At 42.7% G+C, this 22,708-nt stretch overlaps 1 protein-coding gene across 6 annotated transcripts in view; it reads left to right on the top strand.

Annotated features, from left to right (window-relative positions):
* The window catches only part of NLRC5 (NLR family CARD domain containing 5), a 90,382-nt gene that overhangs the window by 6,225 nt on the left and 61,449 nt on the right, over positions 1–22,708 (top strand). For 2 of the 6 annotated variants that reach the window (XM_082366957.1, XM_082366955.1), the window contains exon 1: positions 14,589–22,705. In XM_082366957.1, coding sequence (XP_082223083.1) covers positions 22,686–22,705 — 20 coding nt within the window. In that variant the 5' untranslated portion in view covers positions 14,589–22,685. Of the gene's footprint in view, positions 1–5,426; positions 5,528–14,582; positions 22,706–22,708 lie in introns of those variants that run through there. The other 4 variants (XM_082366954.1, XM_082366952.1, XM_082366953.1 and 1 more) reach the window with 4 other exon arrangements.

The following is a 22,708-nucleotide window of genomic DNA, read 5'->3' as shown; positions in this document are numbered from 1 at the left end:
TATATGGACTTTATTTTTATTTTTGATTTTTTTATTGTGTTAAAAAGACATAAAATTTCCTATCTTCACCATTTTTAAGTGTACTACAGTTCAGTGCTTTTAAAGACATTTACGTTGTTGTGAATCCATCACCACCATCCATCCCCATGACTCTTTTCATCTTGTAAAACTGAAATCCTATGCGCATTACCCAGTAACTCCCCATTCTTCCCTCCCCCCAGCCCCTAGCAACCAACATTCTACTATCTATCTCTATGGATTTGACTACTCTAAGTATCTCCTATAGGTGGAATCATACATTATTTGTCTTTTGGGGACTGGTTTATTTCACTTAGCTTACATGTCCTCAAGGTTCATCTATACTGCAGAATTTCCTTCCTTTGAAAGGCTGAATAATATTCCATTGTGTGTATAATCACATTTTGCTTATTCATTCACCCATCAATGGACACTGGGTTGCTTCCATGTTTTACCTATTATGATCAATGCTGCTATGAACATGGATGTACAAATATCTCTTCAAGACCCTGCTTTTAATTCTCTTGAATATATATCCAGGATCCAGTGTCGTAGGGTAATTCTATTTTGAATTTTTTGAAGCACCTCCATACTGTTTTCCACAGCAGCTACACCATTTTACATTCCTACGAAAAGTGCACAAGGGTTCCAGTTTCTCCACATCCTCACCAACACTTTTTGTTTTCTGTTTTTTAGATAGTTGCCATCCTAATGGATGTGAGGTGGTATCTCGTAGTTTTGATTAGCATTTCCCTAATGATTAGTGATGCTGAGCATCTTTTCATGTGCTTATTGGCCATTTGTATATCTTTGGAGAAATGTCTGTTCAAGTCCTTTTCCCATTTTTGAATTAGATTGTTTTGCTGTTGTTGAGTTTTAGTTCTCTCTATATTCTGGATATTAATTCTTATCAGATATATGTTTTGCAAATATTTTCTCCCATTCTATGGGTTGCCTTTTTACTCTGTGGGTAGAATCTTCTGATGTATGATTTTTTAAATTTTCATGAAGTCCAATTTTTCTGTTTATTCTTTTGATGTCTATGCCTTTGGTGTCATCTCCAAGAAATCACTGCCAGACCCAGTGTCACAGCTTTCATCCTATGTTTGCTTCTAATAGTTTTATTATTTTAAGTCTTAGGTTTAGGGCCTTGATCCATTTTTGGGTTTTTTTGTTTGTTTGTTTAAAATTTTTTATTTATTTATTTTTGGTGGCATTGGGTCTTCATTGCTGCACGTGGGCTTTCTCTAGTTGCGGTGAGCAGGCTTCTCATTGTGGTGGCTTCTCTTGTTGTGGAGCCCGCCTTCTCTAGGTGCGTGGGCTTCAGTAGTTGTGGCTCGTGGGCTCTAGAACACAGGCTCAGTAGTTGTGGCGTGTGGGCTTAGTTGCTCTGCAGCATGTGGAATCTTTCCAGACCAGGGATTGAACCCGTGTCCCCTGCATTGAAAGGCAGATTCTTAACCACTGTGCCACCAGGGAAGTCCCCCTTGATCCATTTTGATTTAGTTTTTATATATGGTGTTAGGTAAGGGTCCAACTTCATTCCTTTGCATGTGGATATCCAGTTTTCCCAGTACCATTTGTTGAAAAGACTGTCCTTTCCCCATTGAATGGTCTTGGCATTCTTGTCAAAAATCATTTGATTATATATGTGAGGGTTTATTTCTGGGCTCCCTATTCTGTTCCATTGGTCTGTATGTCTGCCTTTATGCCAATACCATACTGTTTTGATTACTGTAGCAAGTTTTGAAATCAGGAAATGTGAGTCCTCCAGTTTTGGTTGTTTTTTTTTTTTTTTCAGGATTGTTTTGACTATTTGGGGTCCCTTGAGATTCCATATGAATTTTAGGATGTGTTCTTTAATCTCTGCAAAAAAGAAGTCATTGGGATTTTGATAGGGATTGCATTGAATCTGTAGATCACTTTGGGTAATATTGACTTTTTTTTTTTAAGGAAAATACTTTTTTAGTTTTAGTTTTTTAATATTTACTTATTTATTTGGTTGCTCCGGGTCTTAGTTGCAGCTCACCAGCTCCTTAGTTGTGGCACGTGGGCTCCTTAGTTGCCTCTCACCAGCTCCTTAGTTGCAGCTCGCCAGCTCCTTAGTTGCAGTACGCGGACTCCTTAGTTGTGGCATACGAACTCTCAGTTGTGGCATGCGTGTGGGATCTAGTTCCCTGACCAGGGATTGAACCTGGGCCCCCTGCATTGGGAGCATGGAGTCTTAACCACTGTGCCACCAGGGAAGTCCCAATATTGACATTTTAACAATAGTGAGTCTTCCAATCCATAAACATGGGATGTGTTTCCATTTATTTATGTCTTATTTAATTTCTTTCAGCAACATTTTGTAGTTACATTGTACAGATCTTTCACCTCCTTGGTTAAGTTAACTTCTAAGTATTTTATTCTTTTTGATGCTATTATAAATGGAATTGTTTTGGTAATTTCCTTTTCAGATTGTTATCTTTCATATTTAGAAACACAACTGATTTGTTTGTGTTGACTTTGTATCCTGCTGCCTTGCTGAATTCATTTATTAGTTCTAACAGGTTTTTTGTGGAGTCTTTAGGGTTTTCTACATAGAAGATCTTGTCATCTGCAAACAGATTATTTTACTTCTTCCTTTGCAATTTGGATGTCTTTTATTTCTTTTTCTTGCCTAATTGATCTGGCTAGAACTGCCAGTTCTGTGTTGACTAGAAGTGGTGAAAGCAGGCATCCTTGCCTTTTCCTGATCTTAAAGCAAAAGCTTTCAGTCTTTCACCATTGAGTATGATGTTTGCTATGGGTTTTTCATATATGACTTTTATTATGTGGAGTAGTTTCCTTCTATTCCTGGTTTGTTGAATTTTTTTTTATCGTAAAAGGGTGTTTAATTTTGTCCAATGTTTTCTTCTGCATCAATTGAAATGATTGTGTGGGTTTCTTTCCCTTCATTTTGTTGATGTGGCATATTACATTGATCAATTTTCATATGTTGAACCATCCTTGCATTCCAGGAATAAATCTCACTTGGTTATGGTGTATAATCTTTTTAATTTGATGTGCTGAATTTGGTTTGCTAGTATTTTGTTGGGGATATTTGCATCATTGTTCATAAGGGATATTAGTCTCTAGTTTTCTTGTAGTGTCTTTGTCTGGCTTTGGTATCAGGGCAGTGCTGGCCTCCTAGAATGAGTTAGGAAGTGTTCTTCCTCTTCAGTTTTTGGGAAAAGTTTGAGAAGGATTGGTATTAGTTCTTTTCTAACTTTCTGGTAGAATTCACCAGTGAAGCCGTCAGCTCCAAGACTTTTCTTTGTTGGGAGATTTTTTTTATTGCTGATATATCTCCTTACTAGTTATAGGTCTATTCAGATTTTCTACTTCTTTGTGATTTAATGTTGGAAGGTTTTGTGTTCCTAGGAATTTGTCCATTTCATCTAGGTTATCCAGTTTGTTGACATACAACTGTTCATAGTATTCTCTTACAATTCTCTTTATTTCTTTAGAATTGGTAGTGATGTCCCCACTTTCTGATTTTGGTAATTTGAGTCTTCTTTTTTCCTTAGTCCAAAAGGCTTGTCAATTTAGTTGAAGTTTTTGAAGAACCAACTTTTGGTTTTATTGATTTTCTCTATTATTTTTCAGTTCTCCTGTTCCTTTATCTACACTCTAATTGTTATCATTTCCTTTCTTCTGCTAGCTTTGAGTTTAATTTGCTTTTCTTTTCTAGTTCCTTAGGTTGTAAAGTTAGGTTGTTGATTTGAGATCTCTCTTGTTTTTTAATGTAACATTTATAGCTATAGTATTTCCCTTTGGCACTGCTTTTGCTGTGTCCCATAAGGTTTGGTATGTTGTGTTTTTGTTTTCATTCATCTCCAAGCATTTTCTAATTTCCGTTGTGATTTCTTCTTTGATCCATTGGTTGTTTAAATGTGGGCTGTTTTGTTTCCACGATTTTGTGAATTTTCCAGTTTTCTTTATGTTATTGATTTCTAACACCATTGTGGTCAGAGACTGTACTTTGTATGATATCTATTTTTAAAATCTATTGAGATTTAATTTGTGCCCTACATATGGTCTATCCTGGGAAATATCCCATGTGCAATCAAGAATGTGTATTCTGTTGTCGTTGGGTGGAGTATTCTGTATATATCTGTCAGATCTTATTGATTTATTGTATTGTTTAAGTCCTCTATTTCCTCACTTATCTTCTGCTTGATTAGTCTACCCATTATTGTGAGTGGGTATTAAAGTCTCCAACTATTTTTGTAAAACTGCCTATTTCTCCCTTCAGTTCTGTCAGTTTTTGCCTTGTATGTTTTGGTGGCCTGTCATTAGGTATGTAAATGTTTATAACTGGTATATCTTCTTGCTGAATTTAACTTTTTATTAACATATAAAGTCCTTCTTTGCCTCTTGTAACCTTTTTTTGATTTAAAGCCTACTTTATCTTATATTAGTACAACCACTCCTGCTCTCCTTTGGTTACTATTTTCATGGAATATCTTTTTCCATCCCCTTACTTTCAATCTGTTTTTGTCCTTGAATCTCAGCTGAGTCTCTTGTAGACAGCTATAGTTAGATCATGTGTTTTTATCCAGCCAATCTCTGTCTTTAGATTGGAGAGTTTAATCCATTTACATTTAGGTTATTACTGATAAGGAGAGACTTATTTCTGTCATTTTGCTGTTTGTTTTTTATATGCCCTATAGCTTTTTGGTGCCTTATTTTTTGCATTCCTCTCTTTTTTTGTGTTTAGTTAACTTTTTGTAGTGAAATGTTTAAATTCTTTCTTAATTTTCTTTCGTGTATATTCTATAGCTATTTTCTTTGTGGTTAACATGGGGATTACATTTAACATCCTAAAGTTATAACACTCTGCTTTGAATATAGTGGCTTAACTTCAATAACATACAAAAACTCTGCTACTTTACAGCTCCATCCCCACTGCTTTCTGTTGTTGATGTTACAAAATTACATCTTTATACATTATGTGCCCCAAATATAAAATAATAATTTTTAAAAAACACATTAGTCTCCCAGTTTATGAAGAAAACAAGATTTGGAATTACAAACCAAAGTTACAGTACTGTATACTAGCCTTTACACTAATAATTGTTTTTCTTTACATGTAATAGTCTCTTAAGTCCTGTAAAAAACCAAAAGTACAGTTACAAACTATTGCTACAATAATACTAGCTTTTATAATTGTCCGTGTACTTACCTCTATTGATATCTTTATTTTTCCTTATGACATTGAGGTACTGTCTAGTGTCCTTTCATTTCACCCTGCAGGACTCCCTTGAGCATTTCTTGCTGGGCACATCTAGTGGTCATGAATTCCCTTAGCTTTTGTTTATCTGGGAATGTCTTGATTTCTCCCTTACCTTTTTGTTTTGTTTTTTTTTTTTTGGCTGCATCAGGTCTTAGTCACGGCACGCGGGATCTTCGTTGAGGCATGCGGCATCTTTTGTTGTGGTGAGCAGGCTCTTCGTTGCAGCGTGTGGGCTTCTCTCTAGTTGTGGTGTGCAGATTTGTTTTTTTTCTCCTCTCTGGTTGTGGCACACAGGCTCCAGGGCGTGTGGGCTCTGTAGTTGTGACGCGCAGGTTCAAGAGTGGGTGGGCTCCGTAGTTTGCAGCACGCGGGCTCTAGTTGAGGCGCACGAGCTCAGTAGTTGTGGAATGCGGGCTTAGTTGCCCCACGGCATGTGGGATCTTAGTTCCCTGACCAGGGATCGAACCCATGTCCCCTGCATTGTAAGGTGGATTCTTTTCCACTGGACCACCAGGGAATTCCCTCTCCCTTACTTTTGAAGGACAGTTTTGCTGGATATAGCATTCTTGGTTGTCAGTTATTTTCTTTTTGCACTTTGAATGTATGGGCCTACTGTCCTCAGGCCTCCAAAGTTTCTGAGGAGAAATTTGCAGATAATCTTATTGAGGAGCCCTTGTATTTGATTATTCATTTCCCTCTTGCTGCTTTCAAAACTCACCCATTGTCTGTGGTTTTTGAAAGTCTGCTTATAATGTGTCTTGGTGTGGGTCTCTTTTAGTTAATTTTACTTGGAATTTATTGAGCTTCTTGAATGTTTATATTCAGCTTTTTCATCAAATTTGGGAAGATTTTAGCCATTATTTCTTCAATTTTTCTCTCTGTCCTTTTCTCTCTCTTCTTCTGGGGCTCCCATAATGTGTATGGTGGTCCACTTAATCATGTCTCACACATCCCTTAAGCTCTGTTCACTTTTCTTCATTCCTTTTCTTTCTGTTTCTCAGCCTCGATAATTTACTTTGTCCTATCCTGAAGTTCCCTGTTTCTTTCTTCTGCCTGCTTAAATCTGCCCTTGAATCCCTCTATGAATTTTTCATTTTAGATACTGCATTTTTTCAGCTCCAGAATCTCTTTTTGGTTTCTTTTTAGGTTTTCTATCTCTTTATTGATATTTCCATTTTGTTAACACATTTTTTTGACTTTCTTAGTTCTTTAGGCATCTTTAAGGCAGTTGTTTCAAAGTCTTTGTCTAATATATCTGTCATTAAATTTTTTTCAGACAGTCTTTTGAATTGATTTTTTCCTTTCAGTGGGCCATTGTTTCTTTTCTATGCTTTGTGATTTTTCTGTTGTTGTTGCTGAACACTGGACATTTGAATCTAATAATGTGGTAACTCTGGAAATCAGATTCTCCCCCTTGCCAGGGTTGCTTTATTTTGCTTTCTGTTTTTTGTTTATCGTTTTTGGTTTTTTGTATCATTGTGAACTGTCTCTGTGCCCAGGATCAACCTGAGGTGTTAATGCCTTCTTATGTCTTTTCATCTTCTTATGTCTTTGCTGAGCCTTTCCTTGGGCATGTGCAGTCACTTTGTAATGTTCCCCATATGTGCAGTTGTTTCTGAATGTCCTAGTCTTTAATGTCTGGCTTCCAAAAGGGGAAAAGCAAAATTGAAGGAGAGAACAAAAGGCACAGGCCTTTTAAATCTCCCGGAGGTCAGTTCAGCTGGAGGGGGAGGGGCTTGCCACCACGGAGCTGGTGGTGGAGTGACAACAATGGCTGCCTGCTTCTGTCTGCACCTCTGAGATCAGAAACAGCAGTCAACAATTATGGTACAAATCTCCAGTATCTGGAGGACAGGGTCCTTTTTACCCACCCTCGCTCCTGCAAACTGTGTGCAAGCTGCTTCAGGAACATGTGCACAGCTGGCTGCCACAAGACCTAGGGGTGGGGGTTGGCTACCTACTACTGTACTAAGAGCTGAAATTGACCAAAATGAACCAAAAAAAATTTTTTTATTGGAGTAAAATTGCTTTACAATGTTGTGTTAGTTTCTGCTGTACAATGAAGTGAATCAGCTATATGTGTACCTATATCCCCTCCCTCTTGGACCTCCCTCCCTCCCCATCCCACCCATCTAGGTCATCACAGAGCACCAAGCTGAGCTCCCTGTGCTATACGCTAGCTGTCTATTTTACACATGGTATTGTATTTATGTCAAACCTAATCTCCGAATTTAAAATTAACCAAAATTTAAGAGTCCAGATTAACCCTGGAAGCTGTAAGCTTTCAACAGACTCCAGAGTTCCAAAACAGTTATACCAGATTCTGCTCGTACAATCTTTGTCTAAGTGAGGAGACAGATTCCTGGTGCTTCCCACTCTGCCATCTTCCCTGAATCCTCACTGGAACCATTATTTTCAAAATGTTTGAGACCGTGTTGCTAAATTTCTCTCCTAGAAGACTGTGTGGATATAGAGGTTGCAGGCAGCTGGAAAACTGCCTGATCCCTCAACACCCATCTCCTGAGGGGAGGGATGGAGCTTGTACCATCACGAAACCCCAAACCCCCATCAACCCCTTGCCTGGGCGGTTCCTTCTGCCCCTCATGCCAAATGGAGGGAGGACTCAAATCATGGTGAGCTGGTACTCTGAGGTATTCAGATCTTGTCACTGCATCTTGTTTGAAGAGAGAAATAGCTTGCCGTTTTATTGGTCTCACAATAGTCTTTTCCCTAAGTTCTTGAAGGTGTCCTGTGCATTTCTCAGCCTCAGAAGTCTCTTCTTGAAATGGGCAGGTGAAGGTTTGCCTCGTTAGAGACTTACACGGTAGAGTCAGCAGGATGACGTTTAGGAGGTGCACGGACGAGGCGCTGGCTGAATCATAAAGTGAGAGCAGCTGTCCTCTTTTCACTTCTCTTTAATCCTTCCTGTTTAGTCAAGGAGAAGATCTCAGTTGGCTGCTAATGTCTGTAAGGCCTCTCACACTCCTGATCACCTTTTCCGCAATGCGAGGCCAGGCCTCAGGCCTCAGGCAGCAACACCCAGGTCCCGTTCAACGGGCATCATTTTGGTTTTTTTTCCCTTGGGTTTCTTTTAGGGGTTATCTTCCATGCAGGACAAATGATACTTTAGAAAATCAAGTTCAAAGTGAAATGATTTCTAGAAAATTTTTGAGGAAACGCTACTCTGATTCTCAGATAAGGCAAAAATGTCCTCCAACATGGGTAAAAAAGTCTTGGAAATTGTATTTCTATCCCTAAAGGGTAAGATTGTGGGAAAGTTCACGTTCTATAGTTCCGCAATGTTTAGAACTTTTCATATGAGTGCAGATTATGTTTTATAGCAGAAAAATAATCAAGAGCTATGGGAATGATCATTTCGTTTGGAAAGAAGATCATTGGTTGAAGGCAGTATGGTGCTTCAGTTAGGAAAGCGCCTCTGGGTTCAGCAGAGGTTTTAAATCCACTCTTTGCTTCTTGACTTCCCAGAGTCCATTTCTTCACCTGTACAACGAAGGCAATACCTGCCTTGAAAGGTTGATTGAGGATCCACTGAGGAAATGCAGGTGGAACACCGTAACATGATGCCCCACCTGTGCTGAGAACCCAATATATGAGATTAGCATCAACTAGCATCAGCTGCAGATGGGCAGTCCCCTCATTGTGCTGTAATCTTTATATGAATTATTGTCCCCCATCCTCAGAATGACCCTGTGAAGTAGATGCAAAATCATCACCGCATTTGCCGGTGAGGAACATGTGGTACAGGGAGGTTAGGAAACTTGCCCTAGGTTGCACAACACAACATGTTGAAATCAGGATTTGCACCCAAGCCTCCTGACCCCAAAGGCTCTTTTATCAGCTCCACAGATCCCTGTGAGATGGGCTGATATTAACCCTGCTTGACATACAAGCGAGCCATGGTCCAGAGAGGGCAGGGACTTGCCTGGTGTCACCTAACAAGTCAGTTTGGGGCAGTGGGGCTCAGAACTGAGGCTCCAACCAACCAATCCCCTAACCCCCAGTCCCAGCCCCAAGCCTTTCTTCTACCCGTGTTTTGCGTGTCCGGCATGGGAGAACGTCGGTCAGGTGATCCATCCCGGAAGCAGAATTCCTCTTCTAACTTAAAAGAGTCCAGCTTTCTGGTCACTGATCTTCGGTCTTCTTTCACTTTCAAAAAAATGTATTCAGTTTAAACCATACAGGTAATACATGACTAAATTCTCTTTTCAGAAAGCTAAACACCTTATACATCAGGCTGAAATCCCCATTACTCACTGCTTCCCGCCCCAGGTCTGTCCTCTCCCAGTTTGAGGTAACTAGTTGGGTGTGTTGCCTTCCAGAACTTTATCTAAGCCTTCGCATTAAAAAAAACAAGCAAGGGAATTCCCTGGCGGTCCAGTGGTTAGGACTCTGAGCTCTCACTGCCGTCGGGGAACTAAGATCCCACAAGCTGTGCTGCACGGCCAGAAAAAAAACCCAAAACAAAACAAAGAAACAACAACAACAAAAAAACTCAAAACACTTAAATTGGTCTCACTCACTGCGAGGCCCTGTCTTAAGTGCTTTACGTGTATTAACTCATTCACAACCCTGTGAGGAAGGTACTGTTATTATCCTTGTTTGATAGATGAGAACATTGCGGCTCAGAGAGGCTATACAACCTGCCTGAAGCCTCACAGCCTGAAAATGGTGAAAAGTTTAGTCCCAAACCTAGACAGCCTGGCTCCAAAATTCACGCTCTTACCCTCTAAGTTATAAAAACATGTTATTATAGAACTGGAATATTGGTGTTTTGCTTTATATGTATTCTTCAGACAAATGATGTCATATTATACGTGTGTCTTGTCTATTCAGTAATACATATGGAGGATCCAGCCGCATCAGTGGCCTTCATGCCCATAACCCAGAGGTGTGGTAAACCAAACTCTATTCGGTTATGAGTTGTTCAAACGCAGCTGCAGGATTTTCTTATCTAGTGCACTCTGTGCCTTGCGGGCCGTGTGGCTCTCCCTGTAGCTTTCTGCCAAGCAGTTTGGTTGTAGAGTCAAAGGGCGGACACATTTTGTGTGTGTGTGTGTGTGTGGCTGCGTTGGGTCTTTGTTGCTGCGCACGGGCTTTCTCTAGTTGCGGTGAGCGGGGGTTGCGGTGAGCGGGGGCTACTCTTCGTTGCGGTGTGTGGGCTTCTCATTGGGTGGCTTCTTTTTTTGCGGAGCACGGGCTCGAGGCTTGTGGGCTTCAGTAGTTGTGGCTCACAGGCTTAGTTGCTCCGCGGCATGTGGGATCTTCCCAGACCAGGGCTCGAACCCGTGTCCCCTGCATTGGCAGGCGGATTCTTAACCACTGCGCCACCAGGGAAGCCCAAAGGCTGGACACATTTTAAGTTTTAGAAATCATTGCCAATGTGCCTTTGAAAGCGGGCAGACCAATTTCCAGGCTGTGAATTCGAACCTCAGGATCTAACTTCTCTCCTTTACATCCCGAGCCTTCATCCCCTAAGTTCCAAAACCAGCACAAGATTCCTCCGGCATCCTCACTGACCGCATGGCTGGAGATGAAGGGGGATCTCCAGACCTCGGCTCCATTTTCAGTTTGGTGTGGGCACGAGAGGAGGTGGCAGAGCCACCGAGCTGGGGCCTGATGGGAAGTGCAGGAGGAGTGTTAGTTATGAGCAGAGACCCTTAGGGTCTCACCTAAATATGGCCACCTCGGTGACCTTCCCATCCCCAGCCTCTTAGAAGGCAAGAATCATTCGGCTGTGGTTTGCTGGGGAAGCAAGACACCGGGTACAAGGGAGCAAGGAGCCACTCTCCCCACTGGGAGCGGAGAGCTGGGTGACAGCGTGGCCTGGAACAGTAGTCCTCAAGCTCACCTGGGCTGCTTCCAAAAGTGCTGATGCCTGTGTTCTGCCCTCAGAGATTGTGCTGTGATTGACCAGGAGTGTGGCCCATTGGCAGTTTTAAAACCCCGGATGATTCCAACATGCAGACAAGTTTGGGACCCACTGCCCAGGACTGTGCTGGGCAGGACCCTTCTCACGGGGGCCTCACCGGCCACTTCCTGTGGGTTCTGGGCCCAAACTGCCAAGGGCTGAGCGGGAGAGGCAAGGCCACTACCTGGCCACCTGCTGTCTGAGCCAGGCCAGGGCTGCCTGTGGACACACACTCCGGTTTCGGGAGGGGGGGCAGGGTACATCCAGAAACCCTAGGGGGTCTTTTGGTGGAGAGTCTGAGCCTTCCAAGCAGGAAGGTAGCTGGAGTAAAGGAGACGGTTTCAATTCCAGTGATGGGGGCTGGGACCCAGCTTCCTGGTTTCCAGTGACAAGGAGAGAGAAGCCTTGCTGGATTTGGAACAGGGACCGCCCAGGCCTGAGGCCCGGAGTGCAGGCTTGTGCCACCTTCACAAGGGCTTTGAGGCAAGAAGATGTTTGTTCAACTCCCAGCTCTGGGACTGTCTAGCTAGTGACCTAGGGAGGTCCCCTCACTGCTGGGAGCCTCGGTTTGGGCTTTGGTAAAGCGTGTGACTGCATTTTAAGTCCTGCAGGACCCTGTCATTGTGAGGGACAATAAAGATGATTGTTTTCAAAGGAACAGTACGTTCAGAACAATCTCCTACGTCATCATCCCCCCACGGAAATGTGCTGGGTCAAGGACCCCTCTTGCCCGCTATGCCAGCTTTTGTGGGTGAGGGAGGAGATGGCCGCTGACGTCCCCCTGAAGGTAACTCCCGTGGGGCCCCATGAGAAGAGGGTGATTCCTGGGGTGGGGCTGCATTGGTGCCCCAGAAAGAGCCCACTGGGTCAGTCTGGTCCCACTTCTGCTTCTTATTTGCTGTGAGTGTCAGCAAGGCCTTCCTTTCTCGGGACCTCTGTTTCCCAATCTGTAAAATGGGCCTGGCATGGACCCCACTGCCAGGATTCTTCCAGCTCTCTTCCCCTTTGCATCTGGGCTCAGGCATCCTCTGAAGCCTCGGACTGTGATCAGCCACCCTGGAGGAAGCAGAGGCCCTGGGTTCCCGGTCGGCAGCCCTGTAGGGCTTGGCGTGGAGGATTCCCAGAGGGCTTGAGGGCCTCTGTGGACTCTGGTCCACCCTGGGGTCCCCAGGCCTGACCTGTCCACTCAGTCCTGAGAAACCAGCTTCAGCAGCACTTTCTTTTCTCAATTTCGGTGATATTTTGGTCCAAATGTCTCGAGTGGCTGTCATGGCTGGGGGTACTGACCCCACCAACCACATCCTTCCTGATCCTGAGGTTAGCATTGGCAGCCTTCTTATTTCTGTCCCTCTCTTCCCGCTGCCTGGCCTCAGTCGCCCCCTTCTGTCCTCTTTTCTCCCACCCAGGCCCAGGAACTGGGGCAGAACCCCGGGGTCTGCCAGTGCCCGGGGGGGGAACAGGGCTTCCAGCCTCCCACAGACCCTGATCCTCGGCCTGACCCTCCCAGACAGCCCCGGGAACAGGGACAGCAGGTGGTGTCCCCCTTGTAGAGATGAGGAAACAGATCCCAGCAAGTGGGAGGGGTGCTGCCAGCACCTGTTACTCCTGAGCCCCAGCCTCAAGCGGGCTTCCTCTCCATCCAAGCAGGAAGAGGGAAGAAGCAAAAGAACAACAGCCAGAAGCATGTGACTCAAGCCATATCCTCTCCTCCCTGCCTTCCTTCCTTCTACCCTGTGCTACTGGCTGGGGCTACATAGGAAACAACAAGAATAGCAGCACTGGTAATAATAGCTAATGGGCCAGATGCCATGTCACGGGTGTTGCCTGCTTCATCTCCCAGCGACCTGGCCCGGTAGCGCTTATTACCCCCAAGGCGGACCCGGCTGGTGCTCCCTCTCCCCAGTCTACTGGACACCCTCCTAGGCCAGTCCCCCTCCCCCCATCCATTGTGGGTGTAGGCCCACTAACACCTGCGCCCTGCCCTGAAGGATTGCCCTTGGCTGATAGAATGCCCCTCCTCCACCCCATAGGCATGGCCCGTAGCCAATGAGTGACAGATGTGGCAGATATGGGCAAGGGAACAGCGCAGCCCCCTTGCCTCTTGGCAGGACAAACGCTGGAGTGTTGTTCACATCCCAGAGTTCCCTGTGGTCAGGCTAAAGCTGGACTGCTCCTGAAACCACATCTTTGCCTAACTTCTTCCCCCACCCCATCCTGCTTCCCTTCCCACCTTAATAAATAACTTTGACAGACACCCCTGTCTTGGGCTCTGCTTTTAGCAGCCTGACCTAGAACATCCCCATTTTACAGATGAGGACGCTGAGGTACCAAGCCATGGAGTAACCAGACCATAGCCACACAGCTGGTAACTGTGTAGTAGAGACTCAAATCCAGGGCCCTGGTGCCAAGGTATTTGCCCTTATCCAGAATCAGGCAGTGTCCCTGCCCTGGAGGTGTACCCAGCTGCTGAAGGAAGGGCGGGCCAAGAGGAAATGATGATGCAGAGTGACAAGCCCTGCTGTGGAGGAGAAAGGAGAGATTGCTAGGGAGGGAAGCCCAATATTGGGGGTGCCACTCGGTCTGGGAAGGCAGCTGGGAAGACTTCCCTGAGAAGGGAGCAAAAGTCGATTGGAGCTAGGTCCAGAAGGATAAGGAAGAGTTTGCAAGACAGAAAAAAAGGGCAGGGCATTCAAGGCAGAGCAGGGCATGTGTGCAAGGCAGGGAGTTGTGAAAGAGGATGGCGGGGTGGGCATGGGAAGATCACACCCATGGAAGCATGGTCACATGGCAGGGCAGCAGGGGTGGTGTGAGGGGGCCCGGAGATGGCCAGGACCCAGACGGTGAAGGACCATTTGTTTATTCATCCTTTGAGCCTTTCTTCGGCACCTGATGTGGACCTGCTTTGTGGAAGTCATGCTAACGTGGTGCCACTTCGTCTTTCAGGTGGTGGGAAACTATAAGAGGTTTAGACAGAAATGAGGCCAGACCCGAGCTGAGTTTTAGAGACAACTATGGCCAGAGGCGTGTGTGCTGGCGTGCGTGCACGTGTGCATGCATGTGGACTGGAGGTGGGGGGTGTCTCCAGGCGCAGGGAGCAGCGAGGGCAAAGGCCCTGGGACTGGGGCAAAGGAACTGGCTGTGATTTCTCCACTCCACCCCCTAACCTCCACGGCAGTGGCGTTCCCTGGATGGCAGGAGAGATTCCCCAAGAGCACAGCGATGAGGGCAACGGAAGGGGCTGTCTGCTTAAAATTGAAGCCAGGATGGAGTCATCCTTCCATGCCCACCCCTCAGTGAGACTAGCACCCCAGCAAGGCCCTTTTCCCTCTTGCTGTCTGGACCTCGAGTGGCAGGAGCACCGGACTGCAAACCCACATGCCTGGATTCCCTTGGCATGCTGACTGTTTCTGATTGTGTGATGCTGGGCGTTTCACTGCCTCTCTCTGAGCCCCATGTTTGATCGCCCTATCCCAGGGATGCATTGGTGATTCTTAGAAGTAACACTGTTTTGTTTTGTTTTTTAATAAATTTATTTATTTTATTTTTTATTTATTTTATTTTTGGCTGCGTTGGGTCTTTGCTGCTGCACGCAGGCTTTCTCCAGTTGCGGCGAACGGGGGCCACTCTTTGTTGCGGTGCGCGGGCTTCTCGTTGTGGAGGCTTCTCTTGTTGCGGAGCACAGGCTCCAGGCGTGCGGGCTTCAGTAGTTGCAGCACACGGGCTCAGTAGTTGTGGCTCGCGGGCTCTAGAGCGCAGGCTCAGTAGTTATGGCACACGGGCCCAGCCGCTCCGTGGCATGTGGGATCCTCCCGGACCAGGGCTCAAACCCGTGTCCCCTGCATTGGCAGGCGGACTCCCAACCACTGCGCCACCAGGGAAGCCCATAACACTGTTTTTTAGCTGGAGATCCCGGTGCTAAAATGCAAATATGAAGGCTTGAGAGTTTATTGAGGTTTATTTTCTTTGTTCTATTAGCAGCGCTCCGCTATCTTGCTTTCTGTAGAACAGTAATAAAATTTTATGCATTTGGGTAACATGAACCCATAAACTTATCATCATTTAAAATTTGTTATTTAAATTCATATTTAAATTTAAAAACTGCTAGCTATGCATGGAGAAACTGATAGAAGCACAATGACTAAGAATGTCTCTCTCATTCTTTGATGGCTACCCCAAACCACATAAATACCAACATAGGAGATTTGAATGACAACCAGTATAGGTGAGGTAATAGATATACTCGATTTTTAAAAAACTAATCTTGTTTAGGTAATACATGCATACAACATAAAATTCTAAAAGTTCTCTTCCCTGGGGACAATTACTATTATGAGTTTCTTCTAGAAATATTCATGTATTTAGAAACATACACATTTTTTTTTCTTTACGCAAATGCAGCATAGGTACCCTATTCTGCCCTTGACCTTTTTTAAAATGTGATATATCTTGTTCCATATCATTCCACATAGTTCTGCCTCTTTCTTTCTAATGGCTGCGTAGGATTTCATTGCATGACTGTGCCATAATCTTTTTTTTTTTTTTTTTTTTTTTTGGCCGCTTGGCCTGCGGGATCTTAGTTCCCCGACCAGGGATTGAACCTGTGCCCTCAGCAGTGAAAGCGTGGAGTCCTAACCACTGGACCCCCAAGGAATTCCCAGGACCTTGTTGTTTATCTGTTCTTCTAGTACTTTCATGGTTTAACTTTTTACATTTAAATTTTGACTCCATCTAGACTTTATTTTGGTATAATTTGTGAGACAGAAATCCATCTTTATTGATAAAGAGTATCTTTTAAATGTTCAAGGAATATTTTTAAACTTCTCATATACCAAGCCAAAAAGGGAACTCTCAACCTATTCCCGATAGCAGAAATTATGTAGGATTTATTCTTTGTACAGTACAGTAAAGCAAAAAATTAATGACAAAGATTTTTAAAAGAACTCACCCCTCTATTAAATGACTCAGTTCAAAATTATAATCTACTAGTAATCCAATATAAATTTGCTATAAATAATATAAATTTACGGAAATTGGCCAAAAGTTCTTTTAAAAGGAAAAAACTCAAAATGGCCTAAGGCATAAAGTTCAGAATTTTAAAGAATAACAGTCTCAGTAAATCAGGGGAAAGAAATAAGAAAATAAAAACAAAAATTATAAAACTAGAGAAGGGAAAATTCTACAGAATTGATAAAAGAAAACAAAAGTTTGTTTTTAAACATAAGAGATACCAACTGCTGGCAAATTTAATAAGGAAAGAAAGACAAAGTAAGAGAAACTAAATTAAGTACAAAAAATGTGAAATTTAAAAGTACAAGAGGGAATTTCCTGTTGGTCCAGTGGTTAGGGCTCCGCGCTTTTGCTGCCGATGGCTGGGTTCAGTCCCTGGTCGGGGAACTGAGATCCTGCAAGCTGTGTGGTTCGACCAAAAAAAAAAGTACAAGAAAAATATTATACACAACTGTGTGCTGCATACTAAGTTTGAACATTCTTGACGAACTAAGCAAATTTCTCAGAAAAAAACCCATAAATTGCCAAAAGTTAATTTAAAAATAAGTGGAAAACAACCAACACAGTAAGGGGAATGTTAAAGTTATCACATTTGATTTTTCTTTTAACTGTTCAAACCACTTGATGGTGTTGAGAAGAACTTTGGCTTTTCCTCAGGGTGCGATAGGAAGGGGCACATGTATGTGGCATGGGCCACGTTTTAACTTGACCATCTGGCTCCCTGTGGAGGATGTTTGTGGTAGGCCTCCTGGCGCAGGAATCCAGGTAAGAAATGATGGTGCAAGGTCTAGGTAGCAGTGGGGGAAGTAAGATTCTGTGATATGCTTGGAAAACTTAAGCCACCTTTGGCCTGAGCTTGAGGAAGCTTGAGGCCGCCCTTCACTGAAATGGGGAAGGGGCAGTTTGGGAGGAGAGATCAGGAGCTCAGCTTTGGACCGGGAAATTTTTTTTTTTTTTTTGGCCACACCCCGCAGCATGGCATGCAGGATCTTAGCTCCCCAACCAGGGATCGAACCTGTGCCCCCTGCAGATGAAGCATGGCGTCTTAACCACTGGACGGCCAGAGAAGTCCCCGGAAATTTTTAAATGCATAGGAGGCATCCAAGAGGAGTAGCTGTGAGAATTAAAATAGATACAGCCTAAAGGCACTTGCCTGGCATTTAGCAAATATTCATTACATTATCTGTTCAACTTTTTCAACACTTTCCCAGTGAAAATGTAGTTTTGTCCCTATAACACACACAGAAACATTAAACAAAAAGTAGAATAAAGTATTTCCTTGGTGTGTATGAATTACTTTTTAATTTAAATTTTCAGTCTCTATCTGTCATACTTAATGCAGATATTTATCCTCACTTATTGCCTTCCTAGTTCTGTTTTCATTTAGTGTTTCATATCATGTAGGGAACTTCCATTCATGTGAGAAGCGCTGATAGTTTCTTGTGCTTACTCAGCATTGTGAATTTCTTTTCCTTACACATTGGGGAAATGTCTATTCTAGTTTTTAATGTGAACGTTTTATGGCTTTGAAAAAAAAATTGAAATGCACCTGTTGAAAAGTTTTAATGGTACAAAGTGGTCCAGAAGGGAATGGTCGTCCTTCTGTATCCCTATCCTCAGTTGCTCAAGTCCCTTACATATAATGGTGTAGTACAGTTGGCCCTCCGTATCCGCGGGTTCCACATTTGAGGATTCAAATCCACAGATGCAGAACCCACAGATACAGAGAGTGAACTGTACAGTGTAAAGGGCTCTCCTTTGCCTGCGTCCCCCAGGTTCCCTCCCCAGACACAATCCTGTCACCAGTTACTTGTGTAACCCTAGAGTTGGTCTCTAAGTACGCAAATGCACACAGCACATTTAAAACATCCATGTGCCATAGCTTTCAAAAGTTGAATTCACTTACTAGTATACTTTGGAGCTTTTTTCACTTAGCATGTTTTTGCATCCATGTTGCAGTATGTATTGTTACTTTGTTCCTTTTTATTCCTAAATAATATTCTATTGTATAGATAGATATACCATATTTTGCTTATTCATTTGTGAGTTTTTGGACATTTGGACTGTTTTCACTTTTTAGCTATTAGGGATGATAAACATTTGTGTACATGTTTTCGTGTGGATGTATATTTTCATTTCTCTTGGGTATAAACCTAGGAGTAGAAAATTGCTGGGTTATAACTCTCTGTTTAACATTTTAAGGAATTGCCAAACTTTTTCAAAGTGGCTGCACCATTTTGCATTCCCACCAGCAGTATATAAGAGTTCCTGTTTCTCCACATCCTCATCAACACTTGTATTATCTTCTCTTTCATTACAGACATTTGATGGGGGTGTGAAATGGTATCTGGTTGTGGTTTTAATTTGCCCATACAGAAAAATTTAATTTAATTATGTAACTAAAAAATAATTCTTAAAAAAAAAAAGGAAATCCTCTGGCAGTCCAATGGTTAGGACTCCGCGCTCTCACTGCTGAGGACCCAGGTTCAATCCCTGGTCAGGGAACTAAGATCGCACAAGGGGTGCAGCATGGCCAATAACAATAATAATAATAATTCTTTCCAGTTAAAACACTTGTATTGCTATGTATTTTTTATATAGTTGATTTACATACAATGTTGTGTTAGTTTCAGGTGTACAGCAACGTGATTCAGTTACACATACATATATATACATATATATCTTCTTTTTTTAATAATCTCTTCCATTATACCATTATAGGTTATATATGTGCTGTGTTTTGTTTGTTTGTTTGGTTTTGGCTACATTGGATCTTCGTTACTGCATGCAGGCTTTTTCTATTTGTGGCGAGTGGGGCTACTCTTCTCTGTGGTGCGCGGACTTTTTATTGTGGTGGCTTCTCGTTGCGGAGCACAGGCTATAGGCACGCGGGCTTCAGTAGTTGCCGCACGCGGGCTCAGTAGTTGTGGCATGCGGGCCCTAGAGTGCGTGGGCTTCAGTAGTTGCGGTGCGTGGGCTCAGTAGTTGTGGTGCGCGGGCTCTAGGGCACACGGGCTCAGTAGTTGTGGCACACAGGCTTAGTTGCTCTGTGGCATGTGGGATCTTCCCGGACCAGGGCTCGAACCCATGTCCCCTGCATTGGCAGGTGGATTCTTAACCACTGCGCCACCAGGGAAGCGCCTGGTACCATAAAGTTTTAATGACAGTTACTTTATAAAATGCCTTTGTTTGGAAGCCTCTCCATTATTGCCTGCCTCTCCTAATGAATAGTCTTTGATATAATTGCCTTCGTTTTTTTAATTTTTATCTAATTCTAATTCAAAATGTTTATTGTGAAATAGTTAATACATACAAACACTTGTCATTATCTGCCATTTTTGTCTAAAAGACCATTATTATAATTTTACCAAGTTCTCCTACTGTAATATATTTAAGGCATTGCCTTAAATATGTCTATTAACTTAGAGGGTTTTTTCCTTTCACTTTCTGTAGTCACAGGCAGGCTTGTCTTAGTCTGTTACAGCCGTCATAACAGAATACCATAGACTGGGTGGCTTACACAACACACATTTATTTCTCACAGTTCTGGAGGCTGGGAAGTCCAAGATCAAGGTGCCAGCAGATCCGGTGCCCAGTGAGAACCCTCTTCCTGATTTGCAGATGGCTGCCTCCTCCCTTTATCCTCCTCATGTGGCAGTGAGCAGAGAGAGGAAGCACATCTCTCCTGCCTTTTCTTATAAGGGCACTAAACCCATCATGAGGGCTGCATCCTCATGACCTAATTACCTCCCAAAGGCTCCATCTCCAAATACCATCACACTGCAGATATAAGCTTCGTCATGTAAGTCTGGGGGGAACACAAACATTCAGTCCATAGCAAGGCTTTATTTCAATTTGCTCATGCTTCTCTCCATTTCTTCTGTTAGAATTTGACAGTTTTCTTTTTAAAAAAACCATTATTACCTCAGTAGCCCTTCAACAGGCCGTGTTTTTTTTTTCCTTGTTTCTAACTACAGTACTTATCTCTGTTATATTAGAATATGCTCTCCTTTTTAAAAATTTATTTTATGAAGTGTAGTTGATTTACAATGTTGTGTTAATTTCTGCTATATGGCAAAGTGATTCAGTTATACATATATATATATGGTCTATTTCCTATACTTTTCCATTATGGTTTATTATAGGATATTGAATATAATTCCCTGTGCTACACAGTAGGACCTTGTTGTTTATCCACTCTATACGTAATAGTTTGCATCTGCTAACCCCAAACTCCCAGTCCATCCCTCCCCCCACCGCCCCTCCCCCTTGGCAACCACAAGTCTGTTCTCTGTGAGTCTGTTTTGTAGATAAGTTCATTTGAGTCATATTTTAGATTCCACATATAAGTGATATCATATGGTATTTGTCTTCCTCTTTCTGACCTACTTCACTTAGTATGATAATCTCTAGTTCCATTCATGTTGCTGCAAATGGCACCGTTTCATTCTCTTTTATGGCTGTGTAGTATTCCATTGTGTGTGTATATATACATATATACATATATATATATATACATATATATACGTGTATATATATATATATATATATATATATATATATACACACACCACATCTTCTTTATCCATTCATCTGTTGATGGACATTTAGGTTGCTTCCATGTCTTGGCTATTGTGAATAGTGCTGCTATGAACATAGGGGTGCATGTATCTTTTCGAATTATAGTTTTGTCTGGGTATATGCCTAGGAGTGGGATTGCCGGATCATATGGCAACTCTATTTTTAGTTTTTTGAGGAACCTCCATATTGTTCTCCATAGTGGCTGCACCAGTTTACAACAGTGTAGGCGGGTTCCCTTTTCTCCACACCCTCTCCAGCATTTATAGACTTTTTAAGGCCAGCCATGCTGACCGATGTGAGGTGGTACCTCATTGTAGTTTTGATTTGCATTTCTCTAATAATTAACAATGTTGAGCATCTTTTCATGTGCCTATTGGCCATCTGTGTATCTTATTTGGAGAAATGTCTATTTAGGTCTTCTGCCCATTTTTTTATTGGGTTTTTTGTTTTTTTGTTATTGAGTTGTGTGAGTTATTTGTATATTTTGGAAATTAAGCCCTTGTCCGTCACATTATTTGCAAATATTTTCTCCCAGTCCGTAGGTTGTGTTTTCGTTTTGTTTATGGTTTCCTTTGCAGTACAAAAGCTTGCAAGTTTGATTAGGTCCCATTTGTTTATTTTTTGCTCTTATTTCTATTGCCTTGGGAGACTGACCTAAGAACATTGGTACGATTTATGTCAGAGAATGTTTTGCCTATGTTTTCTTCTAAGAGTTTTATAGTGTCATGTCTTATATTTAAGTCTTTAAGCCACTGAGTTTATTGTTGTGTATGGTGTGAGAGTGTGTTCTAACTTCATTGATTTACATGCAGCTGTCCAACTTTCCCAGCACCACTTGCTGAAGAGACTGTCTTTTCCCCATTGTATATTCTTGCCTCCTTTGTCAAAGATTAATTGACCACAGGTGTGTGGGTTTATTTCTGGGCTCTCTATAGAATGTGCCCTCTTGATGTGGATTGATCTAAAGTCTGGAACTTTGTTGTTACATTTGTCATACTTCGGAGATAATCAGCGCACACTACTCTGATCTTTTGCCTTTCTTCCGTTCTTCCATGTACTTTTTAACCATCTTTTTCCTTCTCTATTCCTTATTGTTAGACAAGATCTCTAAAGCTGTATTACATAGGCATTTGTGCCAGAGCGTCATTTTATTTTATTTTTTATTGAGATATAGTTGATGTACAATATTATGTAAGTTACATGTGTACAACATAATGATTCACAATTTTTAAAGGTTATACTCCATTTATAGTTACTATAAAATATCAGAGCATCATTTTATTGTCCTCTTGGTGAGATAGTGATCGATGCCTCTGGGTTTTCTCATTAAGAAGGATGTTTGCTCTTGATTATTTAAAAACTTCATGATATATTAAGAGAGAAGACTGCACATTCTAACCTCTTTGGAGTTTTATTAGGAAAGGAAACTGACATCTGTGGTAAGGATTATTCCATTTTCATCCAATAAATTAGCTGTAATAAGTCTGCTGAATTTGAGGCACCTGCAGTGACGTCACAAGTCACTGTAAGAGGAATGTGCAAGTTGGAAGAGGAAGAGGGGCATCCTCTGGGCCAGATACGGTGGGAGGTGACACCAGGGAGGGCTGGGCTGTGAACAGTCCAGGGACAAAAAGAATCTTTGTTGGGGAAGAACAAGATCTGTACCTGAAGACGAGGATACTGTTTCTGGGTCGATGTCCTCAGCGGTGTCAGGGGCAGGGGTCAGCGCCTTCTTTACAGAATTCCTCTTGGAACTTGGAATAATGATGGGGAGAGTGCACTGTCTCCTCTCTCTTAGGGGCCTGTCCTGTGGAAAGAACCTGAAAATCCAGCTCAGGGACTTGGCCCAGGAACCCATGAGACCCTCTCTGTGGACATCCTAGAACATCTATGATGAACCAGGAAGCCAGGTA

Source organism: Balaenoptera borealis (genome assembly GCF_965194805.1).
Source record: "Balaenoptera borealis genome assembly, chromosome: 19".
In the NCBI taxonomy this organism is placed as follows: domain Eukaryota; kingdom Metazoa; phylum Chordata; class Mammalia; order Artiodactyla; family Balaenopteridae; genus Balaenoptera; species Balaenoptera borealis.
This window is presented reverse-complemented; position numbering and strand designations above follow the sequence as displayed.